Raw genomic sequence first — 27,624 nt, 5'->3', positions numbered from 1 at the left:
TTTGCATTGCATGTGGGGGACAGGTGTAGGCTGGCAAGGTCCTTATAGCCTAAGGCTTGGTTTTAAGACCAAGCCTTTCCCACCCTTTTAATACTAAGATCTTCTCAAAACTGAGCTTTTCCCCACACCCTTGACTGTTGCATGATGTGGGGTGGTGCACTCTTATGAGGAATCCCATTTATGCCTCAGATGAGTGGCTTTGTATCACAAACTTCCTTATTTGTATATTGGCTTAAAGGCTTTAATTTCTGCACATAAAATAAGCAGACCAGGCAAGCTAGGATTAAAGGTAATGGCCCACCAGTTCTTGTTTCATTACTCTCTGTCCGAATCAAATGCGAAACTGTGCTGGCAGGCGGCTGTGATGGTGGCCGTGGCTACTGGACATATTCCTGGTTTCAACTGCTCCTTCTTAATAAGTTTCCTTCCACTCAGCTCTTATGTTGACAGCAGGAATCAATACCCATGACCTTAATAACTTATATCTCTATTTTTTTAGTTAAGAGAAACTGATTTTGTAATGTCCCAACTTTTGGGACTGGCTTCTTTCCCTTATGAGGGCAGGGGAGATACCATCAGTTCAGGTGGAGGAAGCAGCTGCCTCTGGGGAGACTGACTGGGAGGCAACCAGGGAAGCCAGAGACGCTGGTGAGACGGTAAACTGTGGACAGATGTGAGAGGGCAACGTGCAGGGAAGAGATTATGACTACAACTTTTTGGAGCTGTGAAGTTATTTAGATGTGGCTGAATTTAAGAAATGTTATAGGAAGAAATCAGTAGGAGATTTTTATAGTGCCTCTCATTCCTTTAATATTTACAAGGTTGGTGCTCTGTCCGGTGGAAGTGGGTCTATAACTGAGCCTGTCATTCTCGGCCTCCAATAACCGGTTCTTTGCTATGGGCTTTGTTTTTGTTTGTTTTCCATTTTTACAGACTGAGTTCATTCTTCAGCCTTCTGTTAGAGCTTTTTCTCTCTTTTTTTTTTTTTTTTTTTACAGAGACAGAGAGAGAGAGTCAGAGAGAGGGATAGATAGGGACAGACAGACAGGAATGGAGAGAGATGAGAAGCATCAATCATCAGTTTTTTGTTGTGACACCTTAGTTGTTCATTGATTGCTTTCTCATGTGCCTTGACTATGGGGCTACAGCAGACCCAGTAACCCCTTGCTCAAGCCAGCGACCTTGGGTCCAAGCTGGTGAGCTTTGCTCAAGCCAGATGAGTCCACGCTCAAGCTGGTGACCTCGGATTCTTGAACCTGGTTCTTCCGCGTCCCAGTCCAACGCTCTATCCACTGTTCCACCGCCTGGTCAGGCAGAGCTTTTTCTTATCAGCATTGTTCCTATACTTTCCTGGTTGCTTTCTGGCTAAACTATTTACCAGTGAAGAAAACAAGTTCATTAGATAACTTGATTTGTTTCTCCTCTTATTGTTATGCTCCTTTGATGAGATTGTTTGCATGCTTGCTTTTTCCCTCTAGATTAGATTTTAAACTATAGGGAGGAGATTGGATTACGCTTTCCTTTAAAGCCTCTGAAATACTTTAGATCAAGGATAGCAAAATACAGCCAAGGGGCCAGAGAAGATTGAAACTGGCCCATCACCTATTTTATAAAATTTATTTAAACTTTTTGCAGGAAAGAAAGGTGTCTGGTAAAAAAAAAATGTACACGTTGCCAATCAAGCCTTCATCGATCTGCTTTTGTGTAGGCACTATGTTTGGGCTTCATTGTGGCTTCAGCTCTCTCTCTGGGTGAAAGGCAGAAACCACGGGGTGTGTCCCAAAAGGAAATTTTAAAAACGCCTGGGTGCAGGTGGGCTGAGACCAGCAGAGGGTGTCAGCCCCGAGGGAGGGATGGGGCAGGGGCTCTATGGATTTTCCAAAGGGCCTTGAGCAAAGGAGACTGCAAGATCACTTCTTCTGTTTGTGGCTGCGGATGGTGCCACAGTTCCTGGAAATTGTCTGCACCCTAATCCTGGGCCTGAGAACTACTGTTTATAAGTCTTAGTCATTCACCACTGAGAAAAGAAGGACAGGTCTAGGTTCTAGAGATATTCCCCTTCTCACAGATGTTTACGAAGACACATAAGTCAGGCACACACGGCTGGTCTTTTGCAAGTGCTTCATTCTAAATCTATGGTATCCTTTTTGCCTCTGAACTTCCCAAAATATGTAGATACCTTTCAATACAGCTATTTCCCTTTTGCAAGCTTATCTTCAAACCCTCCCTGTCAAATTCCAGTTGGCCAATAAGAAGAATAGTGAGTCCAAGGGATGTTCGTGCCCGGTGTTACCTGAGGACAGACGGGCTCTCGTTGGTGATGCTGATGTACAGGCCCAGCACAAACCTGTTGTTTTCTGCTGCTCGATTAACCCTTGTTTTCATGTTTATTTCTAGCTCTACCTCAGGTCACCAGTGTTCCAACATCAACTAGGGTCTTCACCTCTGCTCCTACCACTCCAGCACCAACACCAAACCTTAAGACAGGTAAACTGATGTGTTTCTGAGGCCAGAGGCCTCCTAATGAGAGGATGAAGACCACCCTGGGCGTGGGTCAAGTCAGAGGTTCAATCTAAATTGTGGGTTTTCCCTGGGTTAAATGCCTGGCCTCACAGTGTCTATCAACCATCGTTCTCTATTGCATGCACTTTTTGTATCTATAAATGTTTGTAGAGTGAGGGGATTCCTAGTTGTTGTTGTCTTTTTAATTAGGTTCTCAAAGGTGTTCATTATTAGCCAACTAAACGTAGACCACTGACCTTAGACACCTAATGAGGATGGTATGGATTTAGCCAGTTGAGCACAGGTTTATGAGGAAAACCTAGGGAATGCCAGAGCAGAAGGGTCAGGGTAACGAGACTCAGTCCTCACAAGCAGCTCTGAGTGGAGATGTTTCAGTCCACTTGAGGATAAGATTTCAGTGAATATAATATTTACTCTGTCTCCTGTGTCAAGAACCATGCTAAGACCTTTATAAGAATTATGTTACTTAATTCTTGTGAAAACCTTATACTAGGGGTCGGAAACTTTTTGGCTGAGAGAGCCATGAATGCCACATATTTTAAAATGTAATTCTGTGAGAGCCATACAACGACCCGTGTATGTTACACATTATCCAATAAAAAATTGGTGTTATCCCGGAGGACAGCTGTGATTGGCTCCAACTACCTGTAGCCATGAACATGAGCGGTAGGAAATGAATGGATTGTATTACATGAGAATGTTTTATATTTTTAACGTTATTATTTTTTTAATTGCTATTTTTTTTTTTTTTTTTTTTACAGAGACAGAGAGAGTCAGAGAGAGGGATAGATAGGGACAGACAGATTGGAATGGAGAGAGATGAGAAGCATCAATCATCAGTTTTTTGTTGTGACACCGTAGTTGTTCATTGATTGCTTTCTCATATGTGCCTTTACAATGGACCTTCAGCAGACTGAGTAACCCCTTGCTCGAGCCAGTGACCTTGGGTCCAAGCTGGTGAGCTTTTGCTCAAACCAGATGAGCCTGCGCTCAAGCTGGCGACCTCGGGGTCTCAATCCTGGGTCCTCTGCATTTCAGTCCGACGCTCTATCCACTGCGCCACCACCTGGTCAGGCTATTTTTTTTATTAAAGATTTGTCTGTGAGCCTGACCAGGCGGTAGCGCACTGGATAGAGCGTCGGACTGGAATGCGGAGGACCCAGGTTCGAGACCCTGAGGTTGCCAGCTTGAGCACAAGCTCATCTGCCTTCAGCAAAAAAAGCTCACCAGCTTGGACCCAAGGCCGCTGGCTCGAGCAAGGGGTTACTCGGTCTGCTGAAGACCCGCGGTCAAGGCACATATGAGAAAGCAATCAATGAACTAGGGTGTCGCAACGAAAAACTGATGATTGATACTTCTCATCTATCTCCGTTCCTGACTGTCTGTCCCTATCTATCCCTCTCTCTGACTCTCTCTGTCTCTGAATAAAATAAAAAAAAAAGTTAAAAAAAAAAAAAAGATTTGTCTGCGAGCCAGATGCAGCCATCAAAAGAGCAACATCTGGCTCGCGAGCCATAGGTTCCCGACCCCTGTTATATACATTATAGGTGTGATTCAATTCTATTTTAAAGTTGTGTGTACTGACAAGTAGATATATCACTAACAAAAACAATTGTCAATTCAGTCTTGTTGCATGTACACCAAAGTGACTCTATTATAGTATGAAAACATTTGCATCCCAATAACTATTTACCAGTTTAAGATTTTCATGCAATCCTATAATCTGGGAAGTTTGTATATCTTCCATCTTGATGTGGAGATACTAATAACCTTATCATATGATGAAAGAGGATTTCTGGTTTCTACTGCTCCTTCTTAATAAGTCTCCTTCCACTCAGCTCTTATGTTGACAGCAGGAATCAATACCCATGACCTTAATAACTTATATCTCTATTTTTTTAGTTAAGAGAAACCATGATTTTGTAATGTCCCAACTTTTGGGACTGGCTTCTTTCCCTTATGAAGGCAGGGGAGATACGGTCAGTTCAGGTGGAGGAAGCAGCTGCCTCTGGGGAGACTGACTGGGAGGCAACCAGGGAAGCCAGAGACGCTGGTGAGACAGTAAACTGGACAGATGTGAGAGGGCAACGTGCAGAGAAGAGATTATGACTATGTAAAGCCAGTAGCCAAGGCCAGGGTCACTATCACAGCAGCCCGGCCCATGCAGGTTCGCATTGGATTCGGACAGTCGGTAAAGAAACAACGGAGCCAAAAACTGATAGGCCATTTTCCTTAATCCTAGCTTGCACCCAGCAGGCAAGTAAAAATACACACTGGGCTCCAAAACCCACTCACATTCAGTGCTCACAAAGCCACTGACTTATCCAGTTTCCTAGAATCAAAGGTTTCTAGCTCACCAGCCTTATTCTCCTCAGTTCCCCATCTCCTTCCTTATCCCAGATACAAACACTACACAAACTGGCATCTCACTCAGCACTCCGCCATCTTGGCTGCTTCTCCTGGCCACATGGCCTCTTTCTGCTCTCTGCTCTGCTCCCTCTGCTCTCTCATGCTGATCATCCCAGGAACCAAGAGCGCAAGCTCCCGCTCCGTCCCCATTTTATAGTGTAGAAATCCAAACCCTTAATCCAATATACAAAATAGGGAAGTCTCTAATACAAAGCCACTTTCTGAGGCATGATTGGATTGCACCACCCACATCAAAAAGGGTAGGAAAAGCTTAATCCCAAAACCAAGCCCCAGGCTACAAGGATTCTGCCTGCCTTTAGCCCACCCCAACACACATTAATATCACCTGGGTGACGGCCTCCTCGTGTTATCTTTAACAAAGTGAGCATAATACATTTTATCTGCCCAACAGACTACAACTTTTTGGAGCTGTGAATTTATTTTGATGTGGCTGAATTTAAAAAATGTTATAGGAAGAAATCAGTAGGAGATTTTTATAGTGCCTCTCGTTCCTTTAATATTTACAAGGTTGCTGCTCTGTCCAGTGGAAGTGGGTCTATAACTGAGCCTGTCATTCTCGGCCTCCAATAACCAGTTCTTTGCTCTGGGTTTTGTTTTTTTGCCATTTTTACAGACTGAGTTCATTCTTCAGCCTTCTGTTAGAGCTTTTTCTTATCAGCATTATTCCCTATAGTTTCCTGGTTACTTTCTGGCTAAACTATTTACCAGTGAAGAAAACAAGTTCATTAGATAACCTGATTTGTTTCTCCTCTTATTGTTATGCTCCTTTGATGAGATTGTTTGCATGCTTGCTTTTTCCCTCTAGATTAGATTTTAAACTATAGGGAGGAGATTGGATTATGCTTCCCTTTAAAGCCTCTGAAATACTTTAGATCAAGGATAGCAAAATACAGCCGAGGGGCCAGAGAAGATTGAAACTGGCTCATCACCTATTTTATAAAATTTATTTAAACTTTTTGCAGGAAAGAAAGGTGTCTGGTAAAAAAAAAATGTACACGTTGCCAATCAAGCCTTCATCGATCTGCTTTTGTGTAGGCACTATGTTTGGGCTTCACTGTGGCTTCAGCTCTCTCTCTGGGTGAAAGACAGAAACCACGGGGTGTGTTCCAAAAGGAAATTTTAAAAACGCCTGGGTGCAGGTGGGCTGAGACCAGCAGAGGGTGTCAGCCCCGAGGGAGGGATGGGGCAGGGGCTCTATGGATTTTCCAAAGGGCCTTGAGCAAAGGAGGCTGCAAGGTCACTTCTTCTGTTTGTGATTGGGGGTGGTGCCACAGTTCCTCAAAATTGTCTGCACCCTAATCCTATTGTCCCTTATCAGCATCCAGCTGCAAGGGAGATCTGAGCCGGGTTACTGAGTGGGCCAGTCCTCCTTCCTCCTTCAGATCTGCATTGTGCTTAGGAAAGATGGTGGCTGAGTAGCCAGTTTATCTATCACTGGGTAGCTTGAAGACCTGTATGTAGTTTGGAACCCGCACCACCTCTGACTCTTCAAAGAGTGAAATTATTACCTGTGGTCTAGTCCATCTTCTGTTTAAGCACAGGTTGTATAAAATCTTCCTGTGATCTAGCATCTGCTAGAGGCAGCTCACCTAAGGTGCTGCATTTTTGGAAGGGTGCCTGCAAAACTGAATGAGCTAAATGCTTTTTAGTAAATATTTGGTCCTGACAACTGCTGTTAAGTTTTAATCATTCACCACAGAGAATACAAGGACAGGTCTAGGTTATGGACATGTTTTTCCTCTCACCAATGTTAATAAAAATGCATGAATCTGAATGGCATGGCTATTTTCTTGTTTATTTTGTATTGAACTTATTGAGATGACGTTGGTTAAAGTGCTTTGGTGCAAATCCAAGGTAACCTCTTCACTTCCATAACTTTCTGGAATCTCTACCTTTCACTGCAGGTATTCCTTTTTACCAGCCTAGTTTCAGCCCTCTCCTTTCGTATTCTAATTGGTGAAAGGCCGGAATGCTGAGTTGAGATATTAGTGTCCAGTTCTGCCTGGGGTTTTTCTTATTGGTTGAATTTGATATACAGGCTCAGCACAGAGTTCATGTTTCCTGCTGCTTTAATTCTTGCTTTCTGTTGATTTCTAGATTTACCTAATGTCACCAGGGTCACAACATCAGCCAGGGTCTTCACTTCTGCTCCTACAATTCAAGCATCCACATCGAACCTCAAAACAGGTAAACTGAGGTGTTCCTGAGACCAGTGGCCTTCTAATGAGAGGTGTGGACTGTCCCGGGCATTGTGTTAATGCAGAAGTTTAATCCAGCATACGGCTTCTCCTCTGGGTTCCAAACATGGCTTCACAGTGTAAGGTACTTTTCCCCACCGAGAAGGAAGGAAGGGGCTGGAGCCATGAAGTGTGGAAATAGTAAAAGGCTTTATTGAGTACAGAGCGCGCATCCCGCCGGGCGAGGTTCCCTGGCCCCAAGGAAAGATGGAGGCCAGGGAAGTTGCAAGGATTAAACCGCATGGGAGATATTTAAAGGGGTCTCTAGGGAAGTCAGGCTAATATGACGTGGTGAAATCTCACTGGCTGGCAGACGGTCACTGTTTTCCAAAGGGCTCCAGGGAAGTTTCTTTTGGTGCACTTGGTTGTGGGCGGTCCCAGCCAAAGTTCGCAGGTCTGACCTTTCCCCATTATCCACCGACCTTACACACAGGATCTGTGAGCCCCTATTCCAATTATATACTTACATTTATAAATATTTTCACGGTGAGAGGACCCATTATTTTTGTTTGTCTTTTAATTGAATTCTCAAAGGTATTAATTATTAGCCAACAAACTCCAGACCACTGATCTAAGGAAGATGGTGTAGATATGACTCAATTGAGCGAAGGTTTATAAGGAAAATACAGGGAATGGCAGAGAACAAGGGTCAGGTTAAGGAGATTCTGTCCTTACATGTATCTCTGAGTGGAGTTCTGTCCCAGTAGAGCCCAAGCCCTATGTTGATCAGGTGTCCCTGATTCGACTTCCCTGTGCAGTGGGAGACCCCTGCTTATCAGCAGGGCTGGCAGCCTCTTCGAGACTACTCTTGAGGCGGCTATGAGGATGCTACTGATCAGTGCTGACACTAACGGCCACCGGAGGAAAAACACAACCAACACACAAGTTAGTTGCAAGAATCATACAGGCTATTTATTACTCACAAATCTTTTTGGCATGCCTAGGTACAGCTTAAGGGGGCCCAGTCGGCGTGCTCCTCTTGGCTGTCTTTGGTCAGAGCTCAGAGCGGCATGGAGATAGTCCATGTTCACGTTGGAGTCTGGGTGACTACCTCAGCAGGGGGCCCCTCAGCTTTAGTGCCTTTTTTAGCCAATGCCTTCTAACAGGTGTCATCTATAGGATTATCACCTCAAACCACCTTTTTGGTAGTTCCTCACAGGGAAATCCTTTTATATTAATCTACTCAAATGTTACATTAAACCACTTTTAAGATGTCCCTAGGAAAGCTTTTTGTTTATGTTAACTTACAAAGTTATGACATCAAGCCACTTCTTACTTCTTATCTATGTATAACTTCACACATACACTAACTGGGCCTGCTCGAAAGTCAGAAGCTATTTATCACATCTGCACACACTATATTAATTCCTATTCAGATGGCATAACTTTATTTAGTTCCCTTAGTTAATTTTAATATTATATCTTAATTACTTTTATATATCTTCCATATTTTTTATATTTCTATATATTTAATTACTATAACATTATATTACTACAAGTTCCTTAATTGCACACTAAAGGTGGAGCCTCCACTCTTGGATAAGATTTCAGTGAAGTTAACATTTACTTATCTCTTATGGGACAGGAATCCTGATTTTACTCACAACCCTATACAATGGTGGTGCAATTTAATCCCATTTTATAGTTATGGGAACCTAAGCACACAGTTTAAGTTTATTGTTGAAAGGCATATGGAGAAAAAGTGGTTCAGTTAGGATTCAGTCTCTATTAATTTGAATTTGGGGTTGTGGTTATAACTACTGGACTGTGCTTTCTACCATGGGGACTGAAGTTATATTTAAATAAATTTGTCCTACTCAGACATCCTTACTGAAAAAACCTTATAATTACTCTGTCAAATGTCATTCAGTGACTTATGCAGTTTTAGTTTTACTTCTAGTGTTTTTTTGGAATTTTTCTGAAGCTGGAAACGGGGAGGCAGTCAGACAGACTCCCTCACTCCCGCATGCACCCAACCGGGATCCACCCAGCACGCCCACTAGGGGGTGACGCTCTGCCCACCAGGGGGCGATGCTCTGCCCATCCGGGGCGTGGCTCCGTCGCGACCAGAGCCACTCTAGCGCCTGGGGCAGAGGCCAAGGAGCCATCCCCAGCGCCCGGGCCATCTTTGGCTGCGGGAGGGGAAGAGAGAGACAGAGAGGAAGGAGAGGGGGAGGGGTGGAGAAGCAGATGGGCGCCTCTCCTGTGTGCCCTGGCCGGGAATCCAACCCGGGACTTCCGCACTCCAGGCCGACGCTCTACCACTGAGCCAACCGGCCAGGGCCACTTCTAGTATTTTTTAATCTGCAACATAAAAATAAAAAACAATGCTGTTATACTGATGATAAATTAAACCCCAGATTTAAGATTTTCAGGGATTTAGGATTTATGGCTTCTTATTTCAGTTCAGGATACATGACTCACACTTCAGACTTCTGATTTAAGCATTTAGATTTAATACAAATGGAGAATAATTTGACTTCATACTACAGGAAGCAGGTGAACCCTGGCACTAATCGTGTTTCAGGCAATTTTAGGCACATGCTCATGTCCTAGAATAGTGATGGAATGCTTGGGTGGAAGGTTGTAGGAACAGGGGAGAAAAGAAAGGTGCCTACGGGTAGCCAACCTTGGGAAAGAAGTTAAGAGCAAGAGGTCTGTTGCACAGATCTAATTTGGGTCCATTCTGATCATCTGAGAGCTACTTCCTGTTATCGGGTTCAGTCCTGAAGGAAAACATGCTATCGGTTCAGAACAAAAGGAGGGATGAGATTGAAATGTGAAGGTTATGGAGGGAAAGAGAAACAGAAAGGCCAGTGAGAGGCAATAAGGAAATCTTAATTGGGTATCTTACATAAGAGCCATTGTTGTAGGTTTGAAAGATTTTGGGGGATTCCAAGAGTATGAAAAGAGTGAAATAGTTTTATGTATAGATAAATATCCAAACCATTATCTATATCAGATTTATTCCTGATAATAATATATCTAGATGGGAGTACAAGGCCTCAATGTTGCTTCGAATAAATTTCTGAGAAAGAGTTGAATGTAATTCCTGATTTTAGTTTTGTTAATTTTTGTTGAGGTGGGAATTTTTCTCCACAAATGAAACAGCTCTTCCATTATTCGCACGGCAGTAGCTACTTCATCTTTTCCAATGCAGACAACAGAATCCCAGCCTAGCCCACCACAGGAAGCATTAGGTGGATGCTGCTTATCTCTCTCCCTTTCTGTCTGTTTGTCCCTGTCTGTCCCTCTCTCTCCTGTCTGTCTGTCTCTCTCTCTCATGCGTGTATGCACACGCTTAAAAAAAAAGAAAGAGAAAAAAGAGCCCATGAGTGCTGATGCCGGCCTCTCCAATCAGCTATATGACTTGAACAAACGTCTTACCCTCTCTGAATCTGTTTCCATCATTTGCAAAATGGATGGAACATCACTGATCATGTGGAATCCTTGTGAGGATTAAATGAGATGAAGAGCTTGCGACATAGTTCTAAGGGGGTAAGCGAAAGCTACAATAGCAACTATTTCTTAGATGTCCAGAGTGCATATACCTGATCAGCATATGATCTGGGGGCATCCACGTGCGTATCTCTATTTTTCTAAATCGCATGAACCAGTGTTTAATTTATTTTAAATATTATTTATTTATTTTAGAGGAAGAAGAAGGGAGAAAGAGAGACAGAATTATTGCTCTGTTCCTGTATGTGCCCTGAATGAGGATCAAACCCACAACCTTTGCGCCTCGGGACAATGCTCTATCAAACTGTCTATCAAACTGAGCTATCTGGCCAGGCCTTTATTTATTTGTTCATTTATTTAGTTAGCTATTTAATTGCATTTGGAGAGAGAAGGTGGGAGAGAGAGCAACATCAATTTGCTGTCCCACTTACTTATACATTCATTGGTTGATCTTGATTGTGCTCTGACCGGGGATGGAACCTGTAAACTTGGTGCTTTGGGATGAAGCTCTAACCAGCTGAGGACCCAGCCAGGGCCACATGAACCAGTCTTTACTCCAAATTTATTGCTGGGCTTGCTCCCTTGGGCCAGAGCTGACCATTAAATCCAGACCAAATTGGTCACCTGTGTTTATGTTTTCTCTGAACTCCCCAGCCTAAATATGTCTAGGAGACTGTCCTGCTGCCTTCTCAGGCTTGCAGATGGACATGGACACTTTGAGATGGGTTGAGCCTGACCTGTGGTGGTGCAGTTTGGTGGTGCAGGATAAAGTTTTGACCTGGAATGCTGAGGTCACCAGTTCAAAACCCTGGACTTGCCTTGTGAAGGCACATATGGGAGTTGATGCTTCCTGTTCCTCGCCCCCTTTCTCTCTCTCTCTCTCTCTCTCTCTCTCTCTCCCCCTCCCTCCTTTCTCTCTAAAAAGGAGTAAATAAAATTTAAGGAGATAGGGTGAGGAGACCAACACCACACCAAGGAAAGAGGCGTGCCCCACAGAGAATCTGTTATTCCCCTCCAAAATGTCTTCCCCACTCCCCGCGTTCCCGGCAGGCCCCCTGTACTCTCTGCTCTGTGTCTTCCCATGGTAGACAAAGGTGATACTGGAGCCGGTCACCTTTCCCAGTAACTCTGTAACCCATCGTGGTCAGTGTGGGGGAGTACCACACGCTGATCCCCTTTGTAATGCAGACTGGCTGTGTCCTTTTGCTTGTGCTGTTTCCAAACAAGGGCAAACCTCACAAGGCTCCTTCTGTGTATGGCTAAGTCGACTCAGGAGTTGTCAGTCTGTAGGAGCCCCCACCATGGCTGCCTCTGGCCAACCTTTCCTGGAAGATGGTTAATTTAAAATGGACCTGCAGTGAGATTCACAGAGGGACCCATTCAGGTGAGATTAGACAATGGTGACATTTGGTTTTGAAAGTGGAACCCTTAGTGTGAACTGTTTCCAGACCCTTAAGCAAGTGAAAATAGGAAAGAACACAAGGTAACAGCAGTGTGAGCAGCTGTACCCACACTGTTAGCGTTGTGAGGAGGAGGAAAGTGGGAGGGGGAATCATTTTCTAAATATCAGGTCACTCTAACCTGGTGAGCATAGAGCTTTCCAGAGTGGAACAGACAATGGAGCAGCTGTGTCCCCATGACTTGTGACTGCTTGGCAGGCCATTTTGGCAGGGGATCTGGGCCTCTAGAGCCAAATCCTCACTTGTGTCTACGTCAGCCTTCTGTGGGCTGCACCCTCGCAGAAGCAAAGATGTCAGGTCTGGGAGGGATTTTGGTTGTCATATGGCCCGCCGCCCACCTTGACGGTTGTGTGTGCTGGGAAAATTTCATACGTTATCTCATTCAATTCTCCCAGCGAAGGTCTTATTTATTGCCATGGCCAGACTGGGGAGGCCCTATAGCTCTGTTTTTGAGATAGCTCCCAATTTCACTGCCAAGTACTAGCTACATGCACAATGACAAGTTGATGTATTTTTAAATGGAATTTATTGAGTTGACATTGGTTAATAAAATTATGTAGGTTGCAGGGGTACAATTCTATATATATATCATCTATATATTATATCGTGTGTTCACCAACCCTAGTCAAATTTCCTTCTACCACCGTTTATCCGCCCATTCCATCTTAAACCTCCCTCCACCCTCCTTTCCCCCTGACAATGACCGTACTGTTGTCTGTCTATGAATTTGTGTATCTCACCGGATGTTTATGCTGAATGAAGGGCAAGGTGTTTGGAAAGTCACTGCACAGTGTTTTCCTCATTGTTCCTTCCATTATAATGTCATAATTGTAATAGCTGACATTTATCTGATAGAGTGTTGAGTAATTTATATGTATCATTTAAATTAACAATTAGATGTGGTTATGAGATGAGTTATATTTATAGCTTGTAGTTGCAGTTCAGGGTCACCGCAGCAATAAATAAATATTAAAATATACATATGCACACATACAAATATATGTGTGCAAAAGACCTTGGTCAAAGTCACTTTTCCAAGGAAGATTATCAGCAGCAAACTCAAGTTTTATCTGAGTTAAGTCCATGATTTTATTACTGCATAATCCAGTTCTATAACAGAAGGACTTATTTAAGGTCAAATCCAAGTCACAATCACAGCCTAGATGGTAGACATTGCCTAAACCTAGATGCTGCCTTAGGCTAAAAGTAGTATCAGAATGAGTAAAATGAAAACACAGAAGTAATGTTTAGATATTACGGGATATGGTCATTTACTGAAGTTGTAAACTTGTTTAACCATTTCAGGTCTGTCTACTCATCTATAAAATGGGATTTGTTGGAATCCATGCGAGTCCGAAAGACCAGAGTAACAGGCTTTATTGAAATGAAGAAAGGAACCCTGCCGGGCTCTTCTCCTGGGGGAGAAGAGCACGGGTTACAGACTAGGGGCGAGTTATATAGTGTTTGGGAGAGCCTGAGGGGATACTGAGGCAAAAGTCCTGGTATGTCCGGAATGCTCCTCCTTGGAGGCTTGGAGCATGTGGGTGTTTGATCAAAAGTCCTGGTGTGTCCGGTGCCCCTCCTTGGGGTGGCTTCGCAGCTTTTTGGAATTCCTTTGTCTCAGGGGCGATAGTCCAGTAAGGGTGAGGTGTGACAGATAAGCGGAACATCAAGAGGGCAGTTTGGAATTTACAAATCTATCAGGATTGAGGAAATTTTAAGGTTGTAAAGTGCTTGGTATATAATAGATACTTAGTTAAAAGAGGATTCCACATTTGACCTATAATTGCCCAGGAAGTGTTATGTTCTTTCTTACTATTTCTAAGCACTATTAAAATTAAACATTTAAAATGTTAAGGGGATGGAAAAAGATATTTCATGAAAATGGAAACAAAGAAAAAAAGCTGAGTAGCAATTCTTAATCCTAAATAGACTTTTACCTAATACTTCTACCTAAATAGACTTTAAAACAAAGGCTATGCCTGACCAAGAGGTGGCACAGTGGATAGAGCATCGGACTGGGATGCAGAGGACCCAGGTTTGAGACCCCGAAGTCGCCAGCTTGAGTGCGGGCTCATCTGGTTTGAGCAAAAGCTCACCAGCTTGGACCCAAGGTCGCTGGCTCGAGCAGGGGGTTACTTGGTCTGCTGAAGGCCCACTGTCAAGGCATATATGAGAAAGCAATCAATGAACAACTAAGGTGTGGCAACGAAAAACTGATGATTGATGCTTCTCATCTCTCTCCGTTCCTGTCTATTTGTCCCTGTCTATCCCTCTCTCTCTGTCCCTGTAAAAAAAACAAATAAACAAACAAAAAAAAAACCCAAAGGCTATAACAAGAGACAAAGAAGTCCCTGGCCGGTTGGGTCAGTGGTAGAGCATCGGCCTGGCGTGTGGGGGACCCGGGTTCGATTCCCGGCCAGGGCACATAGGAGAAGCGTCCATTTGCTTCTCCACCCCCCCTTTCCTCTCTGTCTCTCTCTTCTCCTCCCGCAGCCAAGGCTCCATTGGAGCAAAGATGGCCCGGGCGCTGGGGATGGCTCCTTGGCCTCTGCCCCAGGCGCTAGAGTGGCTCTGGTCGTGGCAGAGCGACGCCCCGGAGGGGCAGAGCATCGCCCCTGGTGGGCGTGCCGGGTAGATCCCGGTCGGGCGCATGCAGGAGTCTGTCTGACTGTCTCTCCCCGTTTCCAGCTTCAGGGAAAAAAAAAAAAAAAAGAGAGAGACAAAGAAAGACCCAGCAGTTTCACTTATGGATATTATGCAAATGAATCCCAAACATTAATTCAAAAAGACATAAGCACACATATGGTCATAGCAGCATTATTTACATAGCCAAGATATGGAAGCAGCCTAAGTGACCACCAATAGATCAGTGGAGAAAGAAGAAGTGGTACAGTCTGACCTGTGGTGGCGCAGTGGATAAAGCGTCAACCTGGAAATGCTGAGGTTGCCCATTCAAAACCCTGGCTTGCCTGGTCAAGGCACATAGGGGAGTTGATGCTTCCTGCTCCTTCCCCCTTTCTATCTCTCTCCTTTCTCTCTCTCTAAAATAAATAATATCTAAAAAATAAATAAAAAGCAGTGGTACATATAAACAGTGAAATATTACTCAACCATAAAATGGATGAAATCTTGCCATCTGTAACAACATGGATGGGCCTGGAGGGTATTATGCTGAGTGAAATCAGTCAGACAGAGAAAGACAAATGCCATATGATTTCACTTATATGTGGAATCTAAAAAACAAATGAATAAGCAAAACAAACTCTTAGATATAGGTGCCAGATGGGAGGGGGTTGAGGCAGTGAGTAAAGGGGTGAGGGATTAAGAAGTACAGATAGTAGTTATAAAATAGTCATGGGGATGTAAAGTACAGCAGAGGAAATACAGTCAATAACATCGTAACAACTATGTATGGCTTAGATTTTTTGAGGTGATCACTTCACTTTGTAAGTTATATAGATGTTTGGTCATTATGTTGTATACCTGAGTCTAATACACTATTGTGTCAACTTTATTGAAAAGTAAAAATTATTTTTAAAAGTAAACTGAACATGCAAATAATAAAAATGGTCACTTATAGACAAGTTTGTGTTGGGATTTATAGGGATTGAAGGAAACTAGAGAGAGACTTTTTATATAATTTTCAGTTTTTTTTAAAAAATGATTGAGTTAAAATTAAGACATTTTAATCACTTAAAAAATTTGCATGCATACAAAAATATAATTGTTTTGACCAAAAAGATATTAAGGAATAATATCCTTTTATGTTAGGATTTTAGATAGTATAAGATATATTGGTTCTGTGGCTGATATAACAGGTAGTTCCTAAAGTACTTTTGAATCAAAGTCTAGGCACTTGACATAATGTAGGAGTTATATGCAACCTGTTTTAGATATCTAAGTACATTTTACTTACATTTTGAATGCAAAAACCAATGTAATGTCCATTCTGAATAGAGTTGTTTGATCTTTTTTTTTTTAATTTATTTTATTTTATTTTATTTATTCATTTTAGAGAGGAGAGAGAAAGGGAGAGAGAGAGACAGAGAGAAGGTAGGGAGGAGCTGGAAGCATCAGCTCCCATATGTGCCTTGACCAGGCAAGCCCAGGGTTTTGAACCAGCAACCTCAGCATTTCCAGGTCGACGCTTTATACACTGCACCACCACAGGTCAGGCTAGAGTTGTTTGATCTTTAGATGTGCAAGTAGCACTCACTGATAGGTCCTTAGCTGGCATAAAAATATCTACCATTAAGTGGCATTCTTTTTTAAGTGGCATTTTTAACCTGGTTCCAAAAATGACCTCTGTATTTCTGAACTTGTAGATAAAACTTTGTATGTAACACATTTTTTTTTTTTCCATAAAGAAGAAAAAAGGGTCAATTTTCACAGGGTCCATGACAAATGGATTAAGAAACACAGCCTTACAGGATAACTTAATAAATGCTTCAAACTTGATATAACTCTTGCAATGCCTGCCACATTTGGCCATGTTGTTATTCAACTTTTCATTTATCATCAGAGAGCAATGTGACCATATTTAGTGTTTGTGGGAAAAATTCAATACTTTTTATAGTTCTAATTAATTCTCTTTTTGTTGAGCAGATGGGAATAGCACTGTGACACAGCCTTCAGATGGCCATCGGAGAATCAATGAAACTGTAAGCCAATTCCTTCCTATTTTACTAGCCGTGTTCACTTGTATGTGTCTCTGGAAGCAAGTTATGCTTAGAGATTACTTCTATAAGACTAACCCACAGATTGATTCTTTCTAGTTAAGGGACAAAGAAGAAAATGGGTTGTTTCTTAAACAGGGATGCTTTGATTAATTTGTAGAGTTTGTATAGATATAGGTAGACCAGCTTGTTGCGATGCCTGATAAGTGATATTTTGCTCACACAAACACACCCACAATACTCATACACTACAGATTCTCTCCTGGCCAACATTGGACAAAAATAAATGAACTAAATTAAGGAGAGTGAGTTAACATAACATTCCCAAGGAGACTTCAATGATCATTAGGGGAATACAGGTTTTGAGTTGCTGTGATGGCATGGAGGCCGTTCCAAAGATATTATGTAAGTGACAGTGTGCTTGCTTAAAGGCCCCCAAGTATCATTTTCCAACCCGGTTGTCTTTCTACGCAGAAATGTTGAGGCCACTGCAGAGTTTTTCTATGCCTGAACCTCCCTATAGGATGACTTACTATATTAAGGTGTTAATGTCTTAACTTTGTGATTTTGAAAGATGGTCTTCTACTTTTCCCCAGTGAACTTGAGAAAAATATAAGGATTTCAAGTCTCATGATGCTAATGAAAGTCTCCTCTTTGCAAATAAGTTAGGCAAATTTTTCAACTTTACTTTTGAATGCTCAAAAAGCAACTAACTTAAGAATTTGAGATATGAGAAAAATCTTGGTCCATGTGGTGAGAAATGACATCCTAGCCATAGTGAAAGAAATTCAAGCTTAGGCAAAGTGGGATTATTTAGTATAGGGTCAAATGACCTTGTGTTGTATGTCTCAGTGATAATGCGAACACTACATAGGAGTAATATATGAAACACTTTAACAACTTATATGCCTAGATGCTAATTGATCTGATGGATATGGGCTGAATTTGTGTATACTCCCTAACCATTAGAAATGTCACTATAGAAATGATTATTATGTTGCTATATGGCCAGATTTATGCTGGATTAAAAAAAATACACTCTGAATAGTGAGATTGTTCTTGACCTCAGTTACCTGTAGGAAAGTTATGTTTAGCAGCAAGTAGAAGATAAAAATTTAGAGGCAAGTCTGTGGTCAGCAGTAGCAAAATCATGGGCTTTCTGTGCCTTGATTCTGAGGATATCAAGATGTCTCCCTGTGCCTAGAAAACATGCAGCATATATTTTGACCTAGTAGGTCAACTTCCTGGATCCTGTGTTAAGGAGAGAATTGAACAAATACGTGAAGATGAATGAGAAAACATGTTCATTGCTGCTATTTAAATCACGAAAAATGTTACAAACAACCTCAATGCTCAGTAGTAAGAAATGAATGACTTACTTAATTAAGCACACCCACCTATTGCCATTAAGAATGTCTATTGTGTTGAATGACAACAATAATTCAAATAATGGGTCCCAGAAAAAACCATTTGCACTCCCCCTTTGGAGTCTGGCTGGTGGTTCTGAGTATCGCCGACGGCCCCGACTCGCCCTGCCTCAGTGTCCTCTCTCAGTGGCTGCACAGTCTACACGCAGCTTCATTAACAGAGGCCTGAAAACAACTGGGAGTTCAGGGTACTGGGTGGGGATTATTTTGCCAAGGCCTTTGGAGCTGTGGTGTCTCCAATGAAGTGCTAAATATTATTTATGCAAGAATGAGTTTTTTCTTTTTATAAACAATAACACCTTTCAGAAATTTTTAATTACTTTGTAACTGCATTACTTACTCTGGTGATAAAAACAGTTATTAAAAGTCTACCTCTCTAGGCCCTGGCCGGTTGGCTCAGTGGTAGAACATCGGCCTGGTGTGCAGGAGTCCCGGGTTCGATTCCTGGCCAGGGCACATAGGAGAGGCGCCCATCTGCTTCTCCACCCCTCCCCCTCTCCTTCCTCTCTGTCTCTCTCTTCCCCTCCTGCAGCCAAGGCTCCATCGGAGCAAAGTTGGCCCAGGCGCTGAGGATGGTTCTGTAGCCTCTGCCTCAGGCGCTAGAGTGGCTCTGGTTGCAACAGAGCGACGCCAGATGGGCAGAACATCGCCCCCTGGTGGGCGTGCCAGGTGGATCCCGGTCAGGTGCATGCAGGAGTCTGTCTGACTGCCTCCTCGTTTCCAGCTTCGGAAAAATACACACACACACACACACACACACACACACACACACACACACACACACCAAGTCTACCTCTCAAAAAAAAAATGTCATCGCTAGAGTGCATTTACTGAAATGGAGAGACATTAAAGTAAAAAAGAAACTTTTAAAACAGGATATAAATTACAGCATATATTAAATATAGTGCCTGACCAGGCAGTGGTGCAGTGGATAGAGCGTTGGACTGGGATGCGGAGGACCCAGGTTCGAGACCCCGAGGTCACCAGCTTGAGCTTGAGCGTGGGGCTCAACTGGCTTGAGCAAAAAAAAAAAAAAAAAAAGCTCACCAGCTTGGACCCAAGGTCGCTGGCTCAAGCAAGGGGTTACTCAGTCTGCTGTAGCCCCACAGTCAAGGCACATATGAGAAAGCAATCAATGAACAGCTAAGGTGTCACAATGAAAAACTGATAATTGATGCTTCTCATCTCTCTCCGTTCCTGTCTGTCTGTCCCTGTCTATCCCTCTATCTCTGTAAAATAAATAAATATAGTAATTATTTCTGTTAAGAAAAAAGCACTGGAAAGAAAAATTCTAGAAGAGTATATGATAAATAATGGTAACAATAGTTGTTTCTGGATGTTAGGGTTATGGTTAATTGTAGTTTTTTAAAATTTAAACTGAGCTTTTCTTTATTTTTAAAAAGACTTTATTCATTAGAGAGGAGAGAGAGAGAGAGAGAGAAGGGGGAGAAGGAGCAGGAAGCATCAACTCCATATGTGCCTTGACCAGGCAAGCCCAGGGTTTTGAACTGGGGACCTCAGCGTTCCAGATTTAATTTTTCTTTATTTGTGTTTAACTGCACTCTCTAAAATGAACTTGCAGTTTTTATGTAATATAATAATTTTAAAAAGGAAAGCAAAGCCTCATTTGGAAACCCATGTTCCATTTAACCACTTACCCCCATAGATAAGGTAAGACCAACACAGTTTTTCCTTCCCAGTTAGTGGCCACTCCTCCTTTAAATATAGATGGCTCAAATGCTAAATTACCCTCCTTAAATTCTTTATCGTGTCTTTCAGGAAGTATCTACACGCTCCTTTCCCCAAGACCTTGTCTAGTCTGTGGTTGACAGACACAGAAACAGAGGTTCAGAGAAGCTAAATAACTTGTTTAGGGTCCCACTAAGAGACTAGTTAACCAAGCCAGGATTCTGACTCCAGAGATTAAATTTTGATGCAGCCAGAGGGTTGATCCTTCTCTCTAATCTTCCGCTTTCTTTCTGTTAAACCATCTACCCGTGGGATCTCTTTAGAATTAGAGCTAAGCTGTGTATAGGGCCTGGCATGATGCCTGGCATATTTTGGCTTATTCTAGGAGGATGGTTCTTATGAACTGCACCAGGAGATTTGAACAAAATTCTGCTGTTCTACCCAATTGCACAGCATTTTAAGTTAACTGTTAATCAGGGCCAGGTCTGTGAGCAGCTATATTCAGGCTCATTTATACAGATATGGCTAGAATCTTGAATTATAGTTTAAAAAAAAAAAGGATTGAATCAATAACCAAATTTAATAAGCACAGCCAGATAACATCAGATAGCTTCACCAAGTCAACTTATATAAGTACAAAAATTGTTTGTTTGTTTATTTGTTTTACGGGGACAGAGAGAGAGAGAGAGGGATAGACAGGAATGGAGAGAGATGAGAAGCATCAATCATCAGTTTTTCGTTGCGACACCTTAATTGCTTATTGATTGCTTTCTCATATGTGCCTTGACCGTGGGCCTTCAGTAGACCGAGTGACCCCTTGCTCGAGCCATCGACCTTGGGCTCAAGCTGGTGAGCTTTTGCTCAAACCAGATGAGCCCGCACTCACACTGGCAACCTCGGGGTCTCGAACCTGGGTCCTCTGCCTCCCAGTCCGACGCTCTATCCCCTGCGCCACCACCTGGTCAGGCTGTTTTTTCTTTTTTATAGTAGAAGATGTAGCTTAGTGGTTTTTAAAAAGAATATGGGTAATTTACATACAATAAAGTGCACCCTTTGAAGTGTACAGTTTGAGCTTTGACAAATGTATACACCACCCACATAAATCCTACTTCAAGCATGATGTAAAATATTTCTACTTACCCAAATACATATGGAATTTCAACTTGTAGAATTTCTAGATCACTTGGTCTTACCCCTCATGATCTAGAAGTAGACAAGAGACAATAAAGATACATGTGTCTGGCCTGACCTGTGGTGGCACAGTGGATAAAGCGTCGACCTGGAAATGCTGAGGTTGCCGGTTCGAAACCCTGGGCTTGCCTGGTCAAGGCACATATGGGAGTTGATGCTTCAGGCTCCTCCCCCCTTCTCTCTCTCTGTCTCTCTCTCTCCTCTCTAAAACTGATTAAATAAAATAAAATAAAATAAAAAATCTTTGTTTAAAAAAAAAAAGATACATGTGTCTGAGTACGTTATTTTAGGAAATGTTTTCTAACCATAATTCTAACAAGATGCTTTTGCAATCTGCTGATATTTCCTTAGCACGCGAGTGTGAATCAGAATTCAAGGCTGAGCACCAAAGAGGCACTCGGCATCGGATTCTCTGTGGCTGCCCTGATGCTGCTTACTGTTTTGGCTGCTGTAATCACCAGAAGTAAGACATTCAGGATTTTGTCTAAGGGAACAGAGCTCGGGTTCTAGAGCCAGGCTGCCTGGTGTGAAGTCATTCCACAGACCACGTACTTTTGATTTCACACAGCTTCCCTGTTCATAAGCTTTTTCTTTTTTCTCTTAAAAGATATTGGCCCATAAAGAGAAAAATGAAATTTAAATTTTTCATAGGAGAAATTAATTTTTAAGAAATAAGAGTTTGTTGGGTACGGCTGGGATTTGGAAGACAGCAAACCATGTACTAAGTAAGATTTGTCCACTCTTCCTCCTCCCGTCCCCTCGACACCGCTTTTGTTCCCACGAAGGATAATACTGCTGAGAGTTTCACTACACTCGTTTCAGTGAGAAAGCAGTGAGACATCGGAAGAGAAACATCTCAGGACTGAGACCACAACAAAGGATTTCAAGAAAAAGTGTTCCGCCAGCAGTGTGTATGAGTGTGTGTGTGTGTGTGTGTGTGTGTGTGTGTGTGTGTGTGTAACTGGCCTCTATGAAAGAACCACGTCATCCATTATTTAAAAATGAAATATAATTATTAATTTCATTAAAGTAAGTTAGGGCACACGTGTGAATACAGGAAGCCATTAAAGCACATGAGATGGTTTGCACGGAGGGGCTTCTTTGGGTCCTACACATTCAGAAACCTAAAGGGACCAGAAAAGAGCCTAGTCTGATATTTTGTTTTCTTCTTTTTTAAAAATATTATTCTAAATTTAACTTTTTAAGTCTCTGGCTTTGTACATATTTTGTTTAATTAAAGTAATAGCAGAAATAATATACTTGTTTGAGAAAAGATCTCAAACTCTTTGGCTGACACACTTAATTTTCTCTTTTTCTTCTCCCGAATTTAGAATATTTATGCAGGAGTAGAAGACTGTTGCATATAAGGTAAGCTTGAAAGATTTGTGTCAATACCTTCTGAAGTTCCTACTCTAATAAAAATAAAGAAAATTTTCTATATGTTCCTTTCTTCTTTCTCCTAAACTCTTCATTTTACACCCTGGACCCTGAAAAATCTAGTCTAATGATTCCTCCATTGCTGTCCATACCATCCAGTAATCTTTTTAGCTTTCTGTATTTCTGTATTTCTTTCTGTATTTCCCTGGAATTGGGCCAGGAACTACTACAGAAGCAGCACCCTACTCTCAACCCCTTAGAGTAGGGGGACTAAATCACAAATTATGTTTGGTGAAATTACATTTGAAAGAGTTGTTTAGTTTGTTCTTGATTTCATTCAGTGCTTTGTTTACTGAGTGCCTATTATATTTCAAAGAGATGAGCAAAACAGACAAAACATATATGCAAGGCCCTGGCAGGTTGGCTCAGTAGTAGAGTGTTGGTCTGGCGTGTGGAAGTCCCAGGTTCGATTCTCAGCCAGGGCACACAGGAGAAACATCCATCTGCTTCTCCACCCTTCCCCTCTCCTTTCTTTCTATCTCTCTCTCTCTCTTCCCCTCCCACAGCCAAGGCTCCACTGGAGCAAAGTTGGCCCAGGCACTGAGGATGGCTCTGTGGCCTCTGCCTCAGGACTAGACTGGCTCTGGTTGCAGCGGAGCAATGCCCCAGATGGGCAGAGCATCACCACCTGGTGGGCATGCCAGGTGGATCCCCGTCGGGTGCATGTAAGAGTCTGTCTCTCTGCCTCCCTGCTTCTTACTTCAGAAAAATACAACAAAACAAATAAACAAAAAACATATATGCAAATAAATGGTCTTTTAGTGCTTCCAGGCAAATACCCTGGGGAATGTTGACCAGGGCAGGGGGCTGTGTGAGTGACCCTGATGGAACAGGAGGCTGCTGGCAAAGATCTGGAGGAAGACAAGGCCAGCTGGAAGCAATGCTAAAGCACAGTGGTGGGGACAGAACCTCCGGTTCCCCATGTCCCCATCCCTTCTCTGCTCTGCTCCTTTGCACAGGTTATCTGACCTCATAAACATTTGACTGACAATTTGTGTAAATCTACCCTGTTGCCCAATTAAAGCTTAAGTCTCCTCAACTTTCATCCTCCTCCTGTGGTCATCTCAGTGAACACCTGCAATGGTACGAAACCGCTACCGACTACCGAATCCAAGTAGTCTACTCTACTTCATGTAGTCCAGTCTGGGATTTTTTTTTTATAGTAAACAGTTTATTTATTTATTCATTTTTATTTTTTCAGAGACAGAGAGAGAGTCAGAGAGTGGGATAGACAGGGACAGACAGACAGCAACGGAGAGATGAGAAACATCAATCATTAGTTTTTCGTTGTGCATTGCAACACCTTAGTTGTTCCTTGATTGCTTTCTCATACGTGCCTTGACCGTGGGCCTTCAGCAGACTGAGTAACCCCTTGCTCGAGCCGGTGATCTTGGGTCCAAGCTGGTGAGCTTTTGCTCAAACAGATGAGCCCTCACTCAAGCTGGCGACCTCGGGGTCTCAAACCTTGGTCCTCCGCATCCCAGTCCGACGCTCTATCCACTGCACCGCCTCCTGGTCAGGCCAGTTTGGGATTTAAGCAAGGCCTTTCATTGATTCAAAAGCCATCCCTCAGGCTGCCATTCATTGTTCCTAGTTCTAATTTGCTGAATGTCCATTTTTTCTATGTCTCAATTACATGAGCCAATCCATAGACTTTGCCCTGAACAATACCCAACACATTGAACGAGCTCCATAAATGTTGGCTTTAATTATTGTAGTCATTCCCTTCACAGCAATAAACCTGGGAGAAAGGCATTATTACTCCCAGTTTATAGATTGGAGAACAGGTTTAGAAATATTAAGAGAAATACAAGTTCATACCACACAGCAGATAAAAGACTCTTAGGTTTTTTGTTTTGTTTTTTTTTAGTGAGAGGAGGGGAGATAGTGAGACAGACTCCTGCATGCACCCTTACTGAGATCCACCCAGCAACCCTATCTGGGGCCAATACTCGAATCTACTGAACTATCCTCAGTGCCCAGCTTCCACAACCACTGTGGCTGTGAGAAGGGAAGAGGGAGAGATGGGGCACAGTGAGGGGAGAAAAGCAGATTGGTTGCTTCTCATATGTGCCTTTCCACAGCCAGCGGCTTGATTGGTTAGAGCATGGCTCCAGGCACTAAGAATAGCTTGGTTGGTTTGAGCACATCAGCCCCAGGTGCTAAAAATAGCTCTGGACTCGAGCATCAGCCTTAGACAGGATTTCCTGGTAGACCCCAGTCAGGGCACATGCAGGAGCCTGCCTTACTATCTCCCCTCTTCTCACCTAAAAATAAATAAAGAGCATTTTCTCATAACATTTTCTTGGCAGCTCTATAACACTGATTCATATTCAGTTATTGCCACCGAAACTGTTTCACACATGTATTTCTGGTTCATTGAAAGATCTAAGTTGAATAAAGATTCAGTATATTTGATATTATTTTTTAATTTTTTTAAAAATTTTTATTTATTCATTTTAGAGAGGAGAGGGAGAGACAGAGAGAGAGAGAGAGAGAGAGAGAGAGAGAGAGAGAAGGGGGGAGGAGCTGGAAGCATCAATTCCCATATGTGCCTTGAACAGGCAAGCCCAGGGTTTCGAACCGGTGACCTCAGCATTTCCAGGTCGACGCTTTATCCACTGCACCACCACAGGTCAGGCTATTTGATATTATTTATAGACAAGCTTAGGTAAGAAACATGGTCATTAGTACAGATGATAAAACAGCAACTATATCAAAACTCTTCACATTTTTTTCCATACTTGATATGTAAATATGTTATAAAAGTTATTTATTTTTATTTATTTATTTTTTTTATTTTTTTTGTGGAAACAACAGAGTCAGAGAGAGGGACAGATAGGGACAGATAGACAGGAAGAGAGAGAGATGAGAAACATCAGTTCTTTATTGCGGCTTCCTTAGTTGTTCATTGATTGCTTTCTCATATGTGCCTTGACCGGGGGACTACAGCAGACCAAGTAACCCCTTGCTCGAGCCAGCGACCTTGGGTCCAAGCTGGTGAGCTTTTGCTCAAACCAGATGAGCCTCCGTTCAAGCTGGCAACCTCAGGGTCTCGAACCTGGATCCTCCGCATCCCAGTCCGATGCTCCATCCACTGCGCCACCACCTGGTCACACCATAGTTTTAATAACCCTGTCTGAGAGGTCACAATCCACAGCTGGAAAAACACTGACCAAACCACTTCTTAGTCAATTTGTGGAATATGCATCTTGATATAGTACTCTAATTTGATATCTATCTTAGACTTCCCACTTTTGTATTCTGTTACTTGAGTCTCTTGAAGGAGACTAGCCTGATTTATTTGAATACTGCTTAGGATTTCTGCCTGCTTGGTAAACAGGCTTTCCTGCAACTTAATACTCACAACTCTGGAAGCTTCTATTTATTCTATAGGTTATGCGAATGGGACTCTGAGAGTTGCAAATACCCAGTCTTACCTGATCATAAACAAACATGCTGCTCATAATATAGAAGTGATCTGCTTTTCCCTTACCACGTTATTCTTTTTATATAGCAAACTTTTACCGAATGGCCCTTCGGATGGAACTTTGCAAGGTGCGGCTGCAGTGCACTACCAAGCAGATGAGAATGTCTACTTTGAGAACAACCTTTACAGCATGAAATAAGACCCAGTGACCTTCTAAGGCTTTATACCCTTGACTGCAGAAGACAACGACCAGACCTCATCACGATAGAGTCCTTTTAAGCTCCAGGATTTTTCTGTCAAATTTTCATGGCATTCCAACATGTCAATGATGTTGGCTTGAGTGTTTCTAGTTTATCTCTGTATAGTCAACCTAATTGGTAATAACTCCTAATTTTTTTATACCAAGATAGGCTCAATCTGTCTGGTCACAGCAGCGCTCTGTCTGGTCACAGCAGCGCTCTCTCCCAACTAGAAAACAAACACTTTAGAATTGTGTATTCTTTTTAGATCTTATGAATCCTGTATCCATTAAGAATTCTCATTGGGTGGACAGGAAAAGAACTTCTACATTGGTCATCAAAGCTGTCAACAACAGTGGAATAGGGCCCTGGGCTGGGTAGCTCAGTTGGTTACATGTCATCACAACATGCCAAGGTTGTGGATTTGATCCCCAGTAAGGGCACATATAAGAAACAACCAATGAATGCATAGATAAGTGGAAAAACAAATCAATGTTCTCTCTCTCTAATCAATAAATTAAAAAAACCCCAGTGGAATATGACTTAAATTCAGCAAATTTGATTTGGATCATAAATGACTTCATTTAGAAGCATTTCATGATCTTTGTTGTTTTTTATCTTACAATTCCAAACACTACATTTCTTAGGTCCCCCAAGTATTTCAAATCATGGAGGTTTACAGATTTTTGTTTTCTTCATGGGAAAATAAAGTTAGTGTGATTTCATCATTAGATGTGTTTTTGTTTTTTTTTCATGGTTCTGAAAACACAAAGTTTCAAGTGCTTTCCCAGGACCAGAATGGGCTTTCTAGCAGTCAGAGGAAGCTAGCCCGGTGAGTGACCGAGTAGATACCAGGAGAAGAAGATCAATTACATGTGATTTAACACACGCATGCTATTTCTGACATCTGTGCCAAGTTCCAGGCAGTCATATAGACAACTGCCAGGGAATCGGAAGTAATTTTTAGAATGATGCAGGGCAGAGATAAACAAAAGAGAAAAAGAAAGGGAGAGAACAGGGAAGAAGGGGGCTTTCTGCCTTAGAAAAGCACGTTTGCAAATATAGAACTGTTGTATATAGAACTGTTGTTTGAATATTACTAGTTGCAACTGAAATTCTAAATTCCCAAACTACTTTGATTATTAAAATCATTTTAGAAGGATGAAGGGTTTTTTTTCATATCAAATTAATTTCAATACAATTCTTTATTCACAACTGAATTAAATTTTTGGTTTTGCCAAGATAGTTAAACAAAGCAAAAGGTAAAGATATTTTTAGTCACCAGAAACATTTCCACAGGAATATTAGCAAGGCTGGGTAAGAATTTCAATTTGAGTTCATTCATCCTGAAATAATTCATGCCTGACGTGAACACCATTCATACATGCTACTCACACCAGATTGGTCTAAGGTGGCAGGATCC

The 27,624-nt window shown here is 42.3% G+C and overlaps 1 protein-coding gene across 2 annotated transcripts in view; it reads left to right on the top strand.

Annotated features, from left to right (window-relative positions):
- The window catches only part of HAVCR1 (hepatitis A virus cellular receptor 1), a 35,112-nt gene extending 8,716 nt beyond the window's left edge, over positions 1–26,396 (top strand). The window contains exons 4-9 of one of the 2 annotated variants that reach the window (XM_066341616.1): positions 2,398–2,487; positions 7,051–7,140; positions 16,718–16,773; positions 21,447–21,558; positions 22,427–22,463; positions 26,050–26,396. In XM_066341616.1, the coding sequence (XP_066197713.1) occupies positions 2,398–2,487; positions 7,051–7,140; positions 16,718–16,773; positions 21,447–21,558; positions 22,427–22,463; positions 26,050–26,161 (497 nt within the window). In that variant the 3' untranslated portion in view covers positions 26,162–26,396. The remainder of the gene's footprint in view (positions 1–2,397; positions 2,488–7,050; positions 7,141–16,717; positions 16,774–21,446; positions 21,559–22,426; positions 22,464–26,049) is intronic. The other variant, XM_066341617.1, reaches the window with a different exon arrangement.
- Positions 26,397–27,624: the final 1,228 nt, after the last annotated feature.

The sequence above is a fragment of the Saccopteryx leptura genome, chromosome 6 (genome assembly GCF_036850995.1).
Source record: "Saccopteryx leptura isolate mSacLep1 chromosome 6, mSacLep1_pri_phased_curated, whole genome shotgun sequence".
In the NCBI taxonomy this organism is placed as follows: domain Eukaryota; kingdom Metazoa; phylum Chordata; class Mammalia; order Chiroptera; family Emballonuridae; genus Saccopteryx; species Saccopteryx leptura.
The sequence above is the reverse complement of the archived record's forward strand: the minus strand, read 5'-3'. Positions and strand labels throughout refer to the sequence as shown.